Raw genomic sequence first — 21,073 nt, 5'->3', positions numbered from 1 at the left:
AGTTGTCATTTTTTATTTTGTTTACAATTATAAATCATTATTATCGATATCGTTATTCCGCTTGCCTACGCAGAGGAGGAACAGGCAACAACAACAACGCAACGCGATAACGTATTTGTGAGGAAAGTTTATTATTTTATTTATACCGCAGGAATCCGAAGGGCTGTAAAGCTTTTCAACTCACAGATGTGCAGTCAGGGTCACGTTCTAACAAATACAACAACACCATTGGAACCTCATTTGCCAGTTAAAAAATATGATAATTGGTTTCAAGATTTCGTGACTGCAGGGATTCATCTTCTTGGTTCTTTCGGTAAAGTCACGTAGAATGGAAATAATAAAATAATACAAATAAAACATAATAAAATAATTCTCACGACGTTTCGGCCACAACGCAAGCAGCCGTCCTCAGGTGAAGAACAGGTCTGTCAGACCGACCTGCTTGCATTGTGGCCGAAACGTCGTGAGAATTATTTTATTGTTTTATTTTTATTATTTTATTATTTCCCTTCTACGTGACTTTACCGAAAGAACCAAGAAGATGATAATTGGTGTTTTACCCTTCCATCTGGCCACAAAACTGACACCTTTTTTACAAGGAGTCATGTTTACATAGACCACAATACCTGCATTCATAATGCAAACAAAAAACATAACTTTGATAATGTATGCACTGTCCTTGAAGTTGATTGGTCCACACCCGAGACAGCTTTCCTTAGAGCCTAGTCTCACATGGTGTTGGACCAGATGACGCCAAAAGGTGCACAACTCAAAGACAATGCACCATCAGAGTATGAGAGCTCGGGGTGAAGCATTTACACCATTGGAACCTCATTTGCCAGTAGTAAAATATGATGTTTGTTTTTTTACCCTTCTATCTGGCAACAAAAATGACACCTTTTTACAAGGAGTCATGTTTGCATAGACCACAATACCTGCATTCATAATGTAAACAAAAACATAACTCTGATAATGTATGCACTGATAGTGCATAAAAAACTCCCAATTTTCGATCACAACACGAGCGATGACGTCACTCGTCCTGAACTGACAGGGTGACGTCACATCCCCCCTCCCCCAATTTTTATAAATTTTATTTTTTAATTTTCTATCTATCCGTGACTTTACCGAAAGAACCAAGAATATAAATTGCTGCAGTCACGAAAGCTTTAAGTCAAAAGATTTTCTCTATGCGATGACGTCACTCGGGCCGTACATGGAAAGTGATGTCACTCCCAACGTTGTTTTTGTGCGATGACGTCACTCGTTCTGTACTGACAGGGTGACGTCACCCCTCCCCCAATTAGTATTAATTTTATTTTTTAATTTTCTATCTATCCGTGAATTTACTGAAAGAACCAATAATATAAATTGCTGCAGTCACGAAAGCTTTAAGTCAAAAGATTTTCTCCATGCGATGACGTCATTCGGGCCGTACTGGAAAGTGATGTCACTCACACCGTTGTTTTTGTGCGATGATGTCACTCGTCCTGTACTGACAGGGTGACGTCACCCCTCCCCCAATTAGTATTAATTTTATTTTTAAATTTTCTATCTATCCGTGACTTTACCGAAAGAACCAAAAATATAAATTGCTGCAGTCACGAAAGCTTTAAGTCAAAATATTTTCTCTATGCGATGACGTCACTCGGGCCGTACATGGCAAGTGATGTCACTCCTACCGTTGTTTTGTGCGATGACGTCACTCGTCCTGTACTGATAAGATGACGTCACCCCCCCCCCCCCCAATTTTATTTAATTTTATTTTCTATCTATCCGTGAATTTACCGAAAGAACCAAGAATATAAATTGCTGCAGTCACGAAAGCTTTAAGTCAAAAGATGTTCTCTGTGCGATGACGTCACTTGGACCGTACATGGCAAGTGATGTCACTCCTACCGTTGTTTTGTGCGATGACGTCACTCGTCCTGTACTGATAGAGTGACGTCACCCCCCACACACTCTTTTTATACCCCCACCCCTAACCGCACTGTCCCAGGAGGTGACGTCAGAGGACGTGACGTCAGAGGAGACGATGGCCGTCAGGACGATCGCCACTACGCGGGGCCAGGTGAGGGACGAGAGGCGGGGCTGGTGAGGAGCGGGGTGAGGAGTGTGAGGGGGGGGAGGGTGAGGGAAGGGTGAGGGTGAGGAGCGGGGTGAGGGGCGGGGTGAGAGGGGGGTGAGGGAAGAGTGAGGAGTGGGGTGAGTGAGGAGTGGGGTGAGGGGTGAGGGGAGGGTGAGGGGGGGTGAGGGGAGGGTGAGGGGGGGTGAGGGGAGGGTGAGGGGGGGTGAGGGGCTAGTGAGGGAAGGGTGAGGAGTAGGGTGAGGGGGGGGGGGGGGTGAGGAGTAGGGTGAGGGGGGGGGTGAGGAGTAGGGTGAGGGGGGGTGAGGAGTAGGGTGAGGGGGGGTGAGGAGTAGGGTGAGGGGGGGTGAGGAGTAGGGTGAGGGGGGGTGAGGAGTAGGGTGAGGGGGGGGGTGAGGAGTAGGGTGAGGGGGCGGGGTGAGGAGTAGGGTGAGGGGGGGTGAGGAGCGGGGTGAGGGGAGGGTGAGGAGCGGGGGTGAGGGGTGAGGTGAGGGGGGGTGAGGGGAGGGTGAGGAGCGGGGTGAGGCTGATGAGGGGAGGGTGAGGGGTGGGTGAGGGGTGGGGTGAGGGGGGGTGAGGGGTGGGGTGAGGGGGGGTGAGGGGAGGGTGAGGAGTGGGGTGAGGAGTGGGGTGAGGAGTGGGGTGAGGAGTGGGGTGAGGAGTGGGGTGAGGAGTGGGGTGAGGAGTGGGGTGAGGAGTGGGGTGAGGAGTGGGGTGAGGAGTGGGGTGAGGAGCGGGGTGAGGAGCGGGGTGAGGCTGGTGAGGGGAGGGTGAGGGGTGGGGTGAGGGGGGGGGTGAGGGGGGCGGGTGAGGGGGGGGGGTGAGGGGCGGGGTGAGGGGGGGTGAGGGAAGTGTGAGGGGGTGGTGAGGAGCGGGGTCAGGGTGAGGGGGGGGAGGGTGAGGGAAGGGTGAGGGGCGGGGTGAGGGGGTGGTGAGGAGTGGGGTGAGTGAGGGGAGGGGTGAGGGGCTGGTGAGGAGCGGGGTGAGGTGAGGGGGGTGAGGGGGGGTGAGGGGCTAGTGAGGGAAGGGTGAGGAGTAGGGTGAGGGGGGGGGTGAGGAGTAGGGTGAGGGGAGGGTGAGGGGAGGGTGAGGAGCGGGGTGAGGGGCGGGGTGAGGGGCTAGTGAGGGGAGGGTGAGGGGGGAGGTGAGGAGTAGGGTGAGGGGGGTGAGGGAAGTGCGAGGGGTGGGTGAGGGGTGGGTGAGGGGGGGGTGAGGGGGGGTGAGGGGGGGGTGAGGAGTGGGGTGAGGAGTGGGGTGAGGAGTGGGGTGAGGTGAGGTGAGGGGCTGGTGAGGAGCGGGGTGAGGGGTGAGGTGAGGGGGGGTGAGGAGCGGGGTGAGGAGCGGGGTGAGGGGGGGGCTGGTGAGGGGAGGGTGAGGGGAGGGTGAGGGGCGGGGCTGGTGAGGAGTAGGGTGAGGGGAGGGTGAGGGGCTGGTGAGGGAAGGGTGAGGGGTGAGGGGAGGGTGAGGGGGGGGTGAGGGACGAGAGGCGGGGCTGGTGAGGGGAGGGTGAGGAGTGGGGTGAGGGGCGGGGTGATGGGCTGGTGAGGGACGGGGTGAGGAGCGGGGTGAGGGGGGGTGAGGGGAGGGTGAGGGGCTGGTGAGGGGAGGGGTGAGGGGGGGGTGAGGGGAGGGGTGAGGGGGGGTGAGGGACGAGGTGAGGGGAGGGTGAGGGGCTGGTGAGGGGAGGGGTGAGGGGCTAGTGAGGGAAGGGTGAGGAGCGGGGTGAGGCGTGAGAGGGGAGGGGTGAGGGGAGGGTGAGGGGCTGGTGAGGGGCTGGTGAGGAACGAGGGGTGAGGTGAGGGGTGGGGGCTGGTGAGAGACGGGGTGAGGGGAGGGGTGAGGGAGGTGAGGGTAAGGGTGGTGAGGGTAAGGGTGGTGAGGGTGAGGGGAGGGTGAGGGAGGGTGAGGGGAGGGTGAGGGAGGTGAGGGTGAGGGGAGGGTGAGGGAGGGTGAGGGGAGGGTGAGGGAGGTGAGGGTGAGGGAGATGAGGGTGAGGGTGGTAAGGGTGAGGGAGGTGAGGGAGGTGAGGGTGAGGGAGGTGAGGTGGTGAGGGAGGTGAGGTGGTGAGGGAGGTGAGGGAGGTGAGGGAGGTGAGGGTGAGGGAGGTGAGGTGGTGAGGGAGGTGAGGGTGAGGGAGGTGAATGAGGGGGTGGTGAGGGAGGTGAGGGAGGTGAGGGAGGTGAGGGTGGTGAGGGGAGGGTGAGGGGGGTGAGGGAGGTGAGGGAGGGTGAGGGAGGTGAGGGTGGTGAGGGTGAGGGAGGGCGAGGGAGGGTGAGGGAGGTGAGGGTGGTGAGGGTGAGGGTGGTGAGGGCCAGGGTGGTGAGGGAGGTGATGGTGAGGGTGAGGGAGGAGAGGGTGGTATTTTTCTGCTCGTAATGAAAGTGCCGTACGCCGTATGGACCTGAAAACTCAATTTTTCCCCGTACAAGAATACGGGTAAACCACGTGGGAGGGTGGGGGGGGGGGTTTGGAGGAGAGACAAAGGCGGCCGGGCGTGGAACAGGTCGCAACCGGGTACCCGATACCCGTACCCTACCTTTTTATTCACATGGTAAAGGTGAGGCTTAAGAGGGTGAGCCTTTGTTATGTAGAGGTACGGTTTGTGACTCAACCTGTGAAAAGGAGAAAACAACTGAACATGGTAAACCTGTAATAGTTGTCTGTCAAATAAGACTGGCCAAATAAGTGTAGTTAAATCTTTTTTGCATGGTTAATCACATCTTTCCAATGATTACTCAGTTTGTAACCGTCATCACGATTGAAATTATGTCCGCGTTTGTATATTTGTATGGCTTCGTGTACAAACCTTTGATGGTAGCCAGGAGGTTTGCAGAGAACCTTGGTCTCGGAAAAGACAATTTCATGAGAGCCCACCGAGTTGTAGCAGTGATCGGCAACGGCCGTACTCTACCCGATACCCGGCTACCCGTACCCGGCCGGGTACGGGTACCCGTTTGCGACCCTGGTGCGGCCGGGTACGGGTAAGGAATCAAAACCCGTTAGCTACCTCTGGTTGGTGAGTGGGTGAGTGGGTTGGTGGGTGAGTGAGTGAGTGGGTGAGTTCGTAAGTGGGTGGGTGAGTGAGTGAGTGGGTGAGTGAGTGAGTGGGTGAGTGAGTGGGAGAGTTTGCGACCCTGGTGCGGCCGGGTACGGGTACGGGTAGGCCGTGAATCACTGGTGAGTCACCGTTTGTCACTCATTTTCCAACGTCTTGTCTCTTAAATTCTCGATTTAATGCTTCTTTCGTGACTGCAGGGATTCATCTTCTTGGTTCTTTCGGTAAAGTCGTCACGTAGAAGGGAAATAATAAAATAATAAAAATTCAACATTATAAAATACAATTCTCACGACGTTTCGGCCACAACGCAAGCAGCCGTCCTCAGGTGAAGAACAGGTCTGTCCTTCAGACGCTGTCTTTCCGACAGACCTGTTCTTCGCCTGATGACGGCTGCTTGCGTTGTGGCCGAAACGTCGTGAGAATTATTTTATTATTTTTTATTGTCTTGTCTCTTCTCACAATTCAAGTTCCTAGAATCAACCCACCCGCGCCTGCAACGTGGCTTCATCCCAGAGGTCGCAATCGGGTACCCGATACCCGTACCCTACCCGTACCCGGCCGGGTACGGGTAGGGTACGGGTACGGCCGGGTACGGGTAAGGAATCAAAACACGTTTGCGAACTCTGTTGGACGCGGGGTGGGGGTGGGGGGGCCCTCCCTCCCTCCCATGCTGAGTCAAGGGAAGAAAAAACACAAGTCTACGTGTGTGGGTCAATGCGGACGTGATTCATTGCAAAGGGGGGTTTCATCCGTGTGGTGTTCTCACATTCTTGAAACAGCCGTTTTGTTACGGGCAGGAAATGTTGACACTGGGCAAGGGAGATCCCATGATGTAGCTGCCCAACCCGAGCTCTCAATCTCGTGAGAGCGGCATTGTCCTCCGTGTGCTGTTAGCAGAGGTCGCAAACGGGTACCCGTACCCGGCCATACCCGTACCCTACCTGTACCCGGCCATACCCGTACCCTACCCGTACCCGGCCGGGTACGGGTAGGGTACGGGTATCGGGTACCTGATTGCGACCTCTGGGATGAAGCCGCGTTGCAGGCGCGGGTGGGTTGATTCTAGGAACTTGAATTGTGAGAAGAGACAAGACGTTGGGAAATGAGCGACAAACGGTGACTCACCAGTGACTCACGGCCTACCCGTACCCGGCCGCACCAGGGTCTCAAACTCTCCCACTCACCCACCCAATAATTCAGCTACTCACTCACTCACCACTCACCCACTCACTCACCCACTCACGAACTCACCCACTTACTCACCCACTCACCCACCCACTCACAAACTCACTCACTCACCCACTCACTCACAAAACTCACTCACCCACTCACCCACCCACGCACCCACTCACCCACTCACTCACTCACCCACCCACTCCCCCACTCACTCACCCACCCACTCACCCACTCACTCACTCACCCACTCACCCACTCACCCACTCACTCACTCACCCACCCACTCACCCACTCACCCACCCACTCACCCACTCACTCACCCACCCACTCACTCATCCACTCACCCACTCACCCACTCACTCACCCACTCACTCACCCACTCACCCACGCACCCACTTACTCACCCACCAACCAGAGGTCGCAAACGGGTTTTGATTCCTTACCCGTACCCGGCCGCACCAGGGTCGCAAACGGCTACCCGTCACATATTCACTTGAAGATATTTTCTTGTTCACGTTTTAGTTTTTCGTTTGTTGCGGTTGCACCCGATTCAAGAGCCGAATGGCTCACAGGGCTACACCTCGATTGAAAGCATCTTTCGTGACTGCAGCAGGGATTCATCTTCTTGGTTCTTTCGGTGAAGTCGCCACGTAGAATGGAAATAATAAAATAATAAAAATAAAACATTAAAATAATTATAATAAAACATCATAAAATAATAAAAATAAAACATAATAAAAGACATTTTTAAAAACATAATTAAATTATTAAATAATTCTCACGACGTTTCGGCCACAACGCAAGCAGCCGTCCTCAGGTGAAGAATGAAACAGCACCAAGCTTGGAGCGTCTATTTAATTGGAGGGGGAAATAGACGCTGCCAAGCCTGGTGGTGTTTCATTCAGACGCTGTCTCCCCGACAGACCTGTTCTTCACCTGAGGACGGCTGCTTGCGTTGTGGCCGAAACGTCGTGAGAATTGTATTTTATTATGTTTTATTTTTATTATTTTATTATGTTTCTAAAAATGTATTTTATTATGTTTTATTATAATTATTTTAATATGTTTTTATTATTATTTTATTATGTTTTATATTCATTATTTTATTACGTTTTATTTTTATTACGTTTTATTTTTATTATTTTATTATGTTTTTAAAAATGTATTTTATTATGTTTAATTTTTATTATTTTATAATGTTTTATTATAATTATTTTAATGTTTTAATTTTATTATTTTATGTTTTATTTTTATTATTTTAGAGTGTTTTATTTTTATTATTTTATTATATTTTATTTTCATTATTTTATTACGTTTTATTTTGATTATTTTATTATGTTTTATTTTCATTATTTTATTACGTTTTATTTTTATTATTTCATAATGTTTTATTTTCATTATTTCATTGTTTTATTTCTATTATGTTTTATTTTATTACTTTACTACGTTTTATTTTCATTACTTTATTACGTACAATGTTATTATTTCACTACTTCCCTTCTACGTGACGACTCTACCGAAAAGAACCAAGAACACGATCTTTGAACGCTCGTTTGCCCCCCTGCAGGTTTACGTGGGTGAGCTACCCCCCGACTTCCTGCGCCTCACCCCGACTGCACAGCAGCAGCAGCTGCTACTGGACGAGGCCACCGCACAGAGGCTGCAGTACGGAGCTCCCGGGGGGGTCCCCACGGGGGCTCCTGGGGGGGTCCCCCCCGGGGGGGTACGCCGTGGGGGGGGGGCGGAGGGGCGCACCTCCCCACCACGGGCAGGCTCAGCCTCACCATCGTGCAGGTGAGGGGGGGGGTGGGGTGGGGGGAGGGAGGGGAGGGGCGGGGTAGGGGGGAGGTGAGTGGGGGGGGGGGAGGGGAGGGGGGTGAGTGGGGGGTAGGGGGGAGGTGGGTGGTAGGGGGGACGTGAGTGGGGGGTAGGGGGGAGGTGAGGGGGGGGGTAGGGGGGGGGTGGGGGTGAGTGGGGGGTGAGTGGGGGGTGGGGGGAGGGTGGTGAGCGGTAGGGGGGCAGGGGGGAGGTGGGGGGTGGGGGGTAGGCAACACAAGTCTCCCAGCCACCGTGATGATGATGAGAGAGAGAGAGAGACGCAGACTTCAAATATAATACAGCAGCAGCAGGCATCGTCAGGGTCGGGATGGAACCCACGACCTCCCACACACCAGGCGAGGTAGTCAACATCTCCTAGGCCACCATGATGATGATGAGAGAGAGAGACACGCAAACTCCAAATATACAGCAGCAGTAGGCATCGTCAGGGTCGCGATCGAACCCACGACCTCCTGCGTACCAGGCGAGGTAGTCAACATCTCATCAGGGTCGGGATCGAACCCACGACCTCCTGCGTACCGGGCGAGGTAGTCAACATCTCCCACCGCCACCACCGCCCCACCCCCCCTGGCCACCAACAGGCGAAACTCGCCAAGAACTACGGGGTGACTCGCATGGACCCGTAATGATGATGAGAGAGAGACACAGACTCCTAATATAATACAGCAGCAGGCATTGTCAGGGTCGGGATCGAACCCACGACCTCCTGCGTACCGGGCGAGGTAGTCCACATCTCCCACCACCACCCCCACCGCCCACCCACCCCTGACCACCAACAGGCGAAACTCGCCAAGAACTACGGGGTGACGCGCATGGACCCGTACTGCCGCGTGCGTCTGGGCTACAGCGTGTACGAGACTCAGAGCGACTACAACGGGGCCAAGAACCCGCGCTGGAACAAGCTGCTGCAGTGCGCCGTGCCTCCTGGCGTTGACTCTTTCTACCTGGAGGTGTTCGATGAGGTAGGGGGGTGGAGGGGGGTGGGGGGGTGGAGGGGGGTGGGGGGGTGGAGGGGGGTGGGGGGGTGGGGGGGTGGAGGGGGGTGGAGGGGGGTGGGGGGGTGGAGGGGGGTGGGGGGGTGGAGGGGGGTGGGGGGGTGGGGGGGTGGGTGTGTGTGTACGTGGTGTGTGTGTGTTGGGGATGTACGTGTGTGTATGTGTGTACGTGTGTGTATGTGTGTACGTGTGTTGGGGATGTACGTGGTGTGTGTGTGTACGTGGTGAGGGGGGGGTGTACGTGGTTGTGTGTGTGTGTGTGTACGTGGTGTGTGTGTGTACATGTGTGTGTGTGTGTACGTGTGTGTGTGTACGTGTACGTGGTGTGTGTGTGTACATGATGTACGGGGTGTGTGTGTATGTGTGTGTGTGTAAGTGGTGTGTGTACGTGTGTGTGTGTGTGTACATGGTGTACGGGGTGTGTGTGTGTACGTGTGTGTGTGTACGTGTGTGTGTGTGTGTGTACGTGGGTGTGTGTGTACGTGTGTGTGTGTACGTGGTGTGTGTGTGTGTGTCAGAGGGCGTGTGTACGTGTGTGTGTGTGTGTACGTGGTGTGTGTGTGTGTGTATATACGTGTGTGTGTGTATACATGGTGTGTATGTAGGTGGTGTGTGTGTGTACAAGGTGTATGTGTGTGTGTGTACATGGTATACATGGTATGTGTGTATGTGTATACGTGTGTGTACGTGGTGTGTGTGTGTACGTGGTATATACGTGGTGTGTGTGTGTGTGTACGTGGTGTGTGTGTGTGTACGTGGTATATACGTGGTGTGTGTGTGTGTGTACGTGGTGTGTACGTGGTGTGTACGTGTGTGTGGGTGTGTGTACGTGTGTGTGTGTACGTGGTGTGTGTGTGTACGTGGTGTGTACGTGGTGTGTACGTGTGTGTGGGTGTGTGTACGTGTGTGTGTGTGTACGTGGTGTGTGTGTGTACGTGGTGTGTGTACATCGTGTGTGTACGTGTGTGTGGGTGTGTGTACGTGTGTGTGTGTACGTGTGTGTACATGGTGTGTGTGTGTACGTGTGTGTGTGTGTACGTGGTGTGTGTGTGTGTACATGGTGTGTGTACGTGGTGTGTGTGTGTACGTGTGTGTGTGTGTACATGGTGTGTGTACGTGTGTGTGTGTGTACATGGTGTGTGTACGTGTGTGTGTGTGTACATGGTGTGTGTACGTGTGTGTGGGTGTGTGTACGTGTGTGTGTGTACGTGTGTGTACATGGTGTGTGTGTGTACGTGTGTGTGTGTGTACGTGTGTGTGTGTGTACATGGTGTGTGTACGTGTGTGTGTGTGTGTACATGGTGTGTGTACGTGTGTGTGTGTGTACATGGTGTGTGTACGTGTGTGTGTGTGTGTACATGGTGTGTGTACGTGTGTGTGTGTGTACATGGTGTGTGTACGTGTGTGTGGGTGTGTGTACGTGTGTGTGTGTACGTGTGTGTACATGGTGTGTGTGTGTACGTGTGTGTGTGTGTACGTGGTGTGTGTGTGTGTACATGGTGTGTGTACGTGGTGTGTGTGTGTACGTGTGTGTGTGTGTACATGGTGTGTGTACGTGTGTGTGTGTGTACATGGTGTGTGTACGTGTGTGTGTGTGTACATGGTGTGTGTACGTGTGTGTGTGTGTACGTGTGTGTGTGTACGTGGTGCACATGGCCTGGCACAAGCGTCGTGGTGACGTCACCCGCCACTTAGTGGCGAATGGCGGTTGTTGTTGTTGTGTGTACGTGGTGTGTGTACGTGGTGTGTACGTGGTGTGTGTGTATGTGTATATATATACAAGGTGTACGTGGTGTGTGTGTGTGTGTGTACGTGGTGTGTGTGTGTACATGGTGTACATGGTGTGTGTGTGTGTGTGAACATGGTGTACGTGGTGTGTGTGTGTGTCAGAGGGCGTTCTCGGTGGACGACCGCATTGCGTGGGCCCACGTGCCCATCGGGGCGGGCGTCCGTGACGGCCTCGTGCAGGATGAGTGGTTCCCTCTGAGCGGCAAGCAGGGGGACGACAAGGAGGGCATGATCAACCTCGTCATGACCTACGCCGTGAGTCGCTCGCTCGCTCGCTCACTCACCCCGTCGACCTTTTTGCTCACTCAGCCATTTGCTCCGTCGCTCACTCACTTGATCGCTCACTCACTCACTCGCTCTCTTGATCACTCGCTCACTCGCTCGCTCGCTCACTCGCTCGCTCACTCGTCCGCTCACTCGCTCACTCGCTCACTCGATCACTCGCTCGCTCGCTCACTCGCTCTCTCACTCTCTCGCTCACTCGATCACTCACTCACTCGCTCTCTTGATCACTCGCTCACTTCGCTCGCTCACTCGCTCGCTCACTCGTCCGCTCACTCGCTCACTCGATCGCTCGCTCGCTCGCTCACTCGCTCTCTCACTCTCTCGCTCACTCGATCACTCACTCGCTCACTCGCTCGCTCACTCGCTCACTCGATCACTCGCTCACTCGATCACTCGCTCGCTCGCTCACTCGCTCTCTCACTCTCTCGCTCACCTCGCTCGCTCACTCGCTCACTCGATCACTCACTCGCTCGCTCACTCGCTCACTCGTCCGCTCACTCGATAACTCACTTGTCTGCTCCCTCGCTCACTCGTCAGCTCGCTCGCTCGTTCAATCAGTCGCCCACCCGCCCACTCACTTGCCTTATTGCTCACTCAGCCATTTGCTCCGTCGATCGCTCGCCCACAGTCGCTCGCCCACTCAGCCATTTTCTCACCCGCTCGCTCGCCCACTCGCTCGCCCGTCTGCTCGCTCACTCAGTCATTTTCTCACCCACTCGCTCGCCCCACTCGCTCGCCCGCTTGCTCACTCACACTCACTCACTCGCTCACCCGCTCGCTCACCCGCTCGCTCACCCCGCTCCCCCGATTGCTCGCCTGATGCGCGCTCACTCGTCCATTTGCTCGCTCACTAGCTCGCCACGCGTGCGTGTGTCACGTGTGTAACGCGTGTGTCACGCGTGTAACGTGTGTGTGCGTGGGACGCGTGTGTGACGTGTGTGTGTGTGTGACGCTGGCGTGTGTCGCGTGTGTGACGCATGTGTGTGTGTGTGTGCGTGACGTGTGTGTGTGTGCGTGACGCTGGCGTGTGTTACGTGTGTAACGCATGTGTGCGTGTGTAACGCGTGTGTGTTGCGTGTGTGTGTATGACGCTGGCGCGTGTGTAACGTGTGTGTGTGCGATGTGTGTGCGCGTGTGTTGCGTGTGTGTGTGTGTATGACGCTGGCGCGTGTGTAACGTGTGTGTCTGTGTTGCGTGTTGCGTATGACGCTGGCGTGTGTTGCGTGTGCGTGTGTAACGTGCGTGTGCGATGTGTGCGTGTGTGTGTGCGTGTATGACGCTGGCGTGTGTTGCGTGTGTGTGTGCGTGTGTGTGTGCGTGTGTATGACGCTGGTGTGTGTTGCGTGTGCGATGCATGTGTGTGCGTGTGCGATGTGTAACGTGTGTATGACGCTGGTGTGTGTTGCGTGTGTTGCGTGTGTATGACGCTGGCGTGTGTAACGTGTGTGTGTTTGACGTTGGCGTGTGTTGTGTGTGTTGCGTGTGTGTTGCGTGTGTGTTGCGTGTGTGTTGCGTGTGTGTTGCGTGTGTTGCGTGTGTGTTGCGTGTGCGATGTGTGTGCGTGGTGCAGGCGGTCCCCGCTGTGCACCACCACCACGCAGTGCTGCTCATGCCGCACGTCCACGTGCAGGGCCTGGGCTACGTGCCCAGCACCGGTGAGACAATCATCCACTACGCTACACTACACACTACACTGTATACTACACTATACACTACACTATACACTACACTATATACTACACTATACACTATATACTACATACTACACTATACACTACACTATACACTATATACTACATACTACACTATACACTACACTATACACTATACACTACACTATACACTATATACTACATACTACACTATACACTACACTATACACTACACTATACACTACACTACTACACTATATACTACACTATATACTACACTATACACTACTATACACTATACACTACACTATACACGACACTAAACACTACACTATACACTACTATACACTATACACTACACTATACACTACACTATACACTATACACGACACTAAACACTACACTATACACTACTATACACTATACACTACACTATGCACTACACTATACACTATACACGACACTAAACACTACACTATACACTACACTATACACTATACACTACACTATACACTACACTATACACTACACTATACACTATATACTACACTATACACTACACTATACACTACACTATACACTACACTATACACTACACTATACACTACACTATACACTATACATTACACTATACACTACACTATACACTATACACTACACTATACACTACACTATACACTACACTATACACTACACTATACACTACACTATACACTATATACTACACTATATACTATACTATACACTACACTATACACTACACTATACACTACACTATACACTACACTATACACTACTATACACTATACACTACACACTATACACTACACACTATACACTACACACTATACACTACCACACTATACACTACACTATACACTACACTACTACACTATATACTACACTGTACACTACACAGGGCCTGGGCTACGTGCCCAGCACCGGTGATAGAACCCCATCCACTACGATCACCGTCCTCACCATGACCACGACCACCGCCACCGTCACCACCGCCACCATCACCACCGTCACCACCATCACGACCACCACCACCATCCTCACCATGACCACGACCACCACCACCATCACCACCGCCACCATCACCACCACCACCGCCACCGTCATCACCACGACCACCACCACCATCACCACCACTAACCACCATCCTCACCACGACACCATCCTCACCACGACCACCATCCTCACCATCACCACGACCACCACCACCGTCACCATCACCACCGCCACCATCCACCACCATGACCACGACCACCGCCACCATCACCACCGCCACCATCACCACCGTCACCACCACCATCACCACCACTAACCACCATCGTCACGACCACCATCCTCACCACGATCACCATCCTCACTATGACCACCACCACCATCATCACCACCATCATCACCACCATCCTCACCATGACCACCATCCTCATTGTGACCACCATCGCCACCACCATCCTCACCATGACCACCATCACCACCGCCACCATCCTCACCACGACCACCATCCTCATTGTGACCACTATCACCACCACCACCATCCTCACCATGACCACCATCCTCATTGTGACCATCACCACCACCATCCTCACCACGACCACTATCCTCACTATGACCACCACCACCATCATCACCACCATCCTCACCATGACCACCATCCTCATTGTGACCACCACCACCACCATCCTCACCACGACCACCATCCTCATTGTGACCACCCATCACCACCCACCATCACCATCCTCACCATGACCACCATCCTCATTGTGACCACCACCACCATCACCATCCTCACCACGACCACCATCCTCATTGTGACCACCATCACCACCACCATCACCATCCTCACCATGACCACCATCCTCATTGTGACCACCACCACCACCACCATCCTCACCATGACCACCATCCTCATTGTGACCACCATCACCACCACCACCATCCTCACCACGATCACCATCCTCACTATGACCACCACCACCACCATCATCACCACCATCCTCACCATGAGCACCATCCTCATTGTGACCACTATCACCACCACCACCATCCTCACCACGACCCCCATCCTCACCACCATGACCACCGCCACCATCACCATCCTCACCACGACCACCATCCTCATTGTGACCACCACCACCATCACCCTCCTCACCACGACCACCACCATCCCCACCACCACCACCACCATCCTCACCACGACCACCCCTCACCCACTCTCCCTCCCCCCTCCCCCCCCCAAGGCGTACCGCTGGTCACGAGCTCCGGCAGCGTGCCCCACGATGTCCCCGTACAACCCCGCCGTCCACCCCGCCGTCCACCCCGCCGTCCACCCCGTCGTCCACCCGGGCGCGCAGGCGCCCCCCCCCCCACCCCGGCACGGAGTCGACTGAGACTGAGTGGGGAGTCGCGGGGGGTGGGGGTCCTGTCGGAGGCGTTCCCCCTCGTGGAGGAGGAGGTGCTGCGCTCCGTGCTGATGGAGAAGGGGGGCGACGTGGTCGCCGCAGCCAACGCCATCATCGTCATGATGGGGGGCGGAGACGACGATCGATTGATTGATTGATCGCCTGATCGATCGATTGATTGATAGATCGCGTGGAGGAGGAGGTGCTGCGCTCCGTGCTGATGGAGAAGGGGGGCGACGTCGTCGCCGCAGCCAACGCCATCATCGTCATGATGGGGGGCGGAGACGATGACGACGAGGGGGGGGGGGGGTGGGGCGCGCTGATGGTGGGCCGATCGATCGATTGATCGCCTGATTGATTGATTGATGGCCTGATCGATTGATTGATTGAGAGCCTGATTGATTGATCGATCGCCTGATTGATTGATTGATTGATCGCCTGATTGATCGATTGATTGATCGATCGCCTGATTGATCGGGCGATCGAGCGATCGTTTGCCCGCTTGCTCGCTCGCTCGTTCGATGCGATGGATTCTGCCAAGTTGCCCGACTCCTACCCCCCCCCACCCCCTCCCCCCCCCCCCACTGCCCCCCACCCTGATGGAATTTTCCGCAACAACCCCCCCCCCCACTGCCCCCCCCCACCGCAATGGACTTTCCCACCCCACTCCCCCCCCCCACCACCTTGCTATGATGGACTTTCCCACCCCACACACCCCTATGATGGACTTTCCCACCCCCCCCACCCCCCACTATGATGGACTGTCCCCTCCCCCCACCCCCCACCCACCCCCCACTGATGGACTTTCCCACCCCACCTCACCCTCCCCCGCCCCCTAACCTCTACTGCCCTGTACTCTTAGTGCTTTCGGTAAAGCCAGGTAGGTTATTTTTTAAATCCTTTATATTAAGTTCACTTGCTTGCTTGCTTAGGACCGTGCAAATCTTTCGGTCGTTTTTTATTTAAATCCTTTATATTAAGTTCACTTGCTCGCTTAGGACCGTGCAAATCTCTCGGTCGTTTTTTAACCCACTTCCCGTGATCCAATCGAGCTGACATTTTCCCACACAGAATCGTCGTGCGTGACAATAAATGTTCGTGAAAATTTTTTTTCTCCAAAATGTTACACTTTTTTAGGACAAAAATATTACATTTAATTACAAATTGCTTAATGGGTGGCAATGCAATCATCTGACCCATAGGTGGCAGCCATCTCAAGCCAGAGGACGAGAGGACTGTAGCCGCCACGCATATAAAGGATTTGGAGTGAAACGCTTTGTTTTTACTGGTTATACTTGTTCATTAATTTTAATTTCATTTTTTCACCCCCCACGTGCTCACTTTACCGAAAGAACTAAGCGTATGAATCCTTGCAGTCGCCGAAAGTTTCGCATCTAGAAACCTCTAACTGCCCTGCCTGTGAGCGCTCTGCAACCCGTGACCTCTCCCGTGACCCCCTCCTCCCCCGGTGACCTCCGCTCTCCACCGTGACCCCTACTCGGTGACCCCCGACCCCCCGCTCCCCGCCCCGCCCAGCGGCAGCTGCCCCTGTGTAGAGGCCTTTCCGCTAATCCGGGGTCTGCCCTGTGATCTGCTGCTGCCGCTGCTGCTGCATGTAGCTTGAGATGGGGAGCCACCCAGAGCCACCCAGAGCCACCCAGAGCCACCCAGAGCCACCCAGAGCCACCCAGAGCCACCCAGAGCCACCCAGAGCCACCCAGAGCCACCCAGAGCCACCCAGAGCCACCCAGAGCCACCCAGTACCCACCCAGAGCCACCCAGTACCCACCCACCCCACGACCTCCTGTAGACCAGGCGAGGTAGTCAACATCTCCTAGCCACCGTGATGATGATGAGAGAGACGCAGACTCCAAATCTACAGCAGCAGGCGTCGTCAGGGGTTGCGATCGAACCCACGACCTCCTGCACACCAGGCGAGGTAGTCCAACATCTCCTAGCCACCGTGATGATGATGAGAGAGACAGACGCAGACTCCAAATCTACAGCAGCAGCAGGCGTCGTCAGGGTCCGAGATCGAACCCACGACCTCCACCTCCTCCCGGCGTTTCGTTTCCGCGCGCAACCGATTGCTCGGGGCGCGGACACGCCTCTCGCCAACCGGTTGCACGCAACTGCTCGCAACCGGAGGCACGCACGCACGGAGTCTGCGTCTCTCTCTCTCATCATCATCATCGTCACCGTGGCTATGAGATGTTATCTGCCATCGCCTGCTGTTTCAGGAGGTCGCCGTGGGTTCGATCCCGACCCTGACGACGCTCGCTTCTGTATATTTGGAGTGTGGATTTCTCCCCGTGGTCGCGTGGATTTTTCTCCGGATTTCTCCACGTGGTGGTCGTGATGGTGGTGGTGGTGGTGGTCGTGGTGGTGGTGGTGGTGATGGTGGTGATGGTGGTGATGGTGGTGGTGATGGTGGTGGTGATGGTGGTGGTGGTCGTGATGGTGGTGGTGGTCGTGATGGTGGTGGTGGTCGTGGTGGTGGTGGTGGTCGTCGTGGTGGTGGTGATGATGATGGTGGTGGTGATGGTAGTGATGGTGGTGGTGATGGTGGTGATGATGATGATGGTGGTGATGATGGTGGTGGTGATTGTGATGGTGATACACCGGCCACGTTGACCTCCTGAAACGTAGCGATGGAACCCCAGGCAGGCGAGGGGCTGACTTCGGTCAAATTTAAAAAATGTGTTTAGTTGACACGCTGACAAAGATTCAGCCCCTACAGCCTCAACGGGCTGTTGGGGCGAGTGGCGTTTATCGGAGTAGCAGTACCTGTGGGTGGTCATCGGCACCGATGGCGATGATTTGTAGGGGAGAAAAAAAACCCCTTTACCGGTTGTGGTGATGTAGCAGGATTTTGTGTTGCCGGGTAGTAAAAGTGTTATTTTCCTAATTTTGCTTAAGCCTCAAAAGTAAAGATAATGGCTGTCATCATCACCACCCACAAACTTGACGTGAAGGAATGACGCAGATGCACACTCTCATTTGAAAATAGGCACATTTAAAAAATGTCCACTTGTCCTAGTCAATAGCCACTTTGTGTAGTTTTGAGGCATCAGCAGTTAGTGAATAAAACACTTTCTACCAGAGGTCGCAAACGGGTTTTGATTCCTTACCCGTACCCGTACCCGGCCACACCAGGGTCGCAAACGGGTACCCGTACCCTACCCGTACCCGGCCGGGTACGGGTAGGGTACGGGTATCGGGTACCCGATTGCGACCTCTGGGATGAAGCCACGTTGCAGGCGCGGGTGGGTTGATTCTAGGAACTTGAATTGTGAGAAGAGACAAGACGTTGGGAAATGAGCGACAAACGGTGACTCACCAGTGACTCACGGCCTACCCGTACCGTACCCGGCCAGCACCAGGATCGCAAACTCTCCCACTCACTCACCCACCCACTAATTCAGCTACTCACCCACCCACCCACGAACTCACTCACCCACCCACGCACTCACCCACTCACGCACTCACCCACTCACGAACTCACTCACCCACTCACCCACGCACCCACTTACCCACCAACCAGAGGTCGCAAACGGGTTTTGATTCCTTACCCGTACCCGGCCGCACCAGGGTCGCAAACGGGTACCCGTACCCGGCCGGGTATCGGGTAGCCGGGTATCGGGTAGGGTACGGGTAGCCGGGTATCGGGTAGGGTACGGGTATCGGGTAGCCGGGTATCGGGTAGGGTACGGGTATCGGGTACCCGGTTGCGACCTCTGCTTTCTACTCGGTAAGCAACTAATAAAATTGTTCCACAGTGTTATTAGTGCAGTGGATTATTCACTTGGCTTTTGTGGCCAGTTTGTGGGTAACAATAGTGGCAATGTTTACCACACACACACAAAACCAGGTACTCGTTTGAGGCTGAGTCGACCTAGGGGTGGCCCAGGATCGGTGGTGGTGGTGGTGGTGGTGGGGGGGGGTGAGGGTTGTTGTGATGCTGTGCGTTGTTGTTGTTTGTTGCTGCTGCTGTTACTGATGCCGCGTCTGTCCGTGAGGCTTCTGCCGAGCAGCAGCCGTAGCTGATACTGCTGCAGCTACAGCTGATACTGCTGCAGCTGTAGCTACAGCTGATGATGCAGCTACAGCTGATGCAGCTACAGCTGATACTGCTGCAGCTGTAGCTACAGCTGATGATGCAGCTACAGCTGATGCAGCTACAGCTGATACTGCTGCTGCAGCTACAGCTGATACTGCTGCTGCAGCCACAGCTGATGCTGTTATAGCTGCTGCAGCTGCTGCAGCCACAGCTGATACTGCTGCTGCAGCCACAGCTGATGCTGTTATAGCTGCTGCAGCTGCTGCAGCTACAGCTGATGCAGCTATAGCTGCTGCAGCTACATCATCTGCTGTAGCTGATACTGCTGCAGCTGCTGCAGCTGTGGCTGATGCAGCCGCAGCTATAGCTGATACTGCAGCTACAGCTCATACTGCTGCTGCAGCTACATCATCTGCTGCAGCTACGGATGCTGTCGCTGATGCTGCTGCCTCTGTAGCTGTTGCAGCTGTAGCTGATGCAGCTGTAGCTGATGCAGCTGCCGCTGCAGTTGATGTTGATGCTGCTGCAGCTACAGCTGCTACTGATGCTGCTGCCTCTGTAGCCGATGCTGCGGCTGCAGCCGCGATTTGGAACTTGCCCGAATTAAAAGTCAGACTGCACTGCAGCCGCATGAGCGACTCTGTGTGTCTGTGTCTGGTCTCTGCACCTAGCCTGGCACAGCAGTCAACCCATGGCACCTGCTGGGTCTGTCCCGTGACCTGCACCTAGCCTGGCACGGGCAGTCAACCCATGGCACCTGCAGGGTCTGTCCCGTGACCTCCTCCTGCACCTAGCCTGGCACAGCAGTCAACCCATAACACCTGCAGGGTCTGTCCCGTGACCTCCTCCTGCACCTAGCCTGGCACAAGTCAACCCATGGCACCTGCTGGGTCTGTCCCGTGACCTCCTCCTGCACCTAGCCTGGCACAACAGTCAACCCATGGCACCTGCAGGGTCTGTCCCGTAACCCACCTGCACCTAGCACAGCAGTCAACCCACGGCACCTGCAGAGTCTGTCCCGTGACCTCCTCCTGCACCTAGCCTGGCACGGTAAGTCAACCCATCCAGTAGTGGAGTGACAACAAGGCAGCCAGTCTGTGTGGTGACACGCGCAGAGTTTTAATGAAGACCTCAAGACAGCGACCCCCCCGCCCTCTGGGACCCAGCAAGGCAGAGCCCCCACCAAGGCGACCGCTCCAACAACTTCCTTTTCCACTGGCGACATCCGAGCCGAGCCAGCACGGTACAGGTGTTTTTTTCCCACTGGCAACAGCTGAGCCAACGCGTGGCCAGCACGGTACGAGTGTTTTTTTTTCCACTGGCAACATCCGAGCAGAGCCAGCGTGGGGTCAACACGGTACGGGTGTTTTTTTTTTTTTCCACTGGGCAATTTGCCGAGCCAAGCCAGAAACGTCGTGGTGGTGGTGGTGGGTGGGTTTGGGTCGGTTTGGGTGGGTTTGGGTGGGTTTGGGTGAGTTTGGGTGGGTTTGGGCGGGTTTGGGTGGGTTTGGCTGGGTTTGGGTGGGTTTGGGCAGGTTTTGGTGGGTTTGCGTGGGTTTGGCTGGGTTTGGGTGGGTTTGGCTGGGTTTGGGTGGGTTTGGGTGGGTTTGGATGGGTTTGGCTGGGTTTGGGTGGGTTTGGCTGGGTTTGGGTGGGTTTGGGTGGGTTTGGCTGGGTTTGGGTGGGTTTGCGTGGGTTTGCGTGGGTTAGGGTGGGTTTG

The 21,073-nt window shown here is 54.5% G+C and overlaps 1 protein-coding gene across 1 annotated transcript; it reads left to right on the top strand.

The window, feature by feature from the left end:
• The first annotated feature begins 1,993 nt into the window (after positions 1–1,993).
• On the top strand, positions 1,994–15,613 carry LOC144948319 (toll-interacting protein-like). The gene is given in 7 exon segments (XM_078877759.1): positions 1,994–2,071; positions 7,888–8,037; positions 8,040–8,114; positions 8,939–9,121; positions 11,045–11,197; positions 12,798–12,882; positions 15,132–15,613. Coding segments are annotated over 7 exon segments (1,002 nt in total). The 5' UTR covers positions 1,994–2,035; the 3' UTR covers positions 15,452–15,613.
• The last annotated feature ends 5,460 nt before the right edge of the window (positions 15,614–21,073 follow it).

This window comes from Lampetra fluviatilis, chromosome 48 (genome assembly GCF_964198595.1).
Source record: "Lampetra fluviatilis chromosome 48, kcLamFluv1.1, whole genome shotgun sequence".
Lineage (NCBI taxonomy): Eukaryota > Metazoa > Chordata > Hyperoartia > Petromyzontiformes > Petromyzontidae > Lampetra > Lampetra fluviatilis.
Note: the sequence above shows the minus strand (reverse complement) of the source record. Positions and strands in the feature narration are given on the sequence as shown.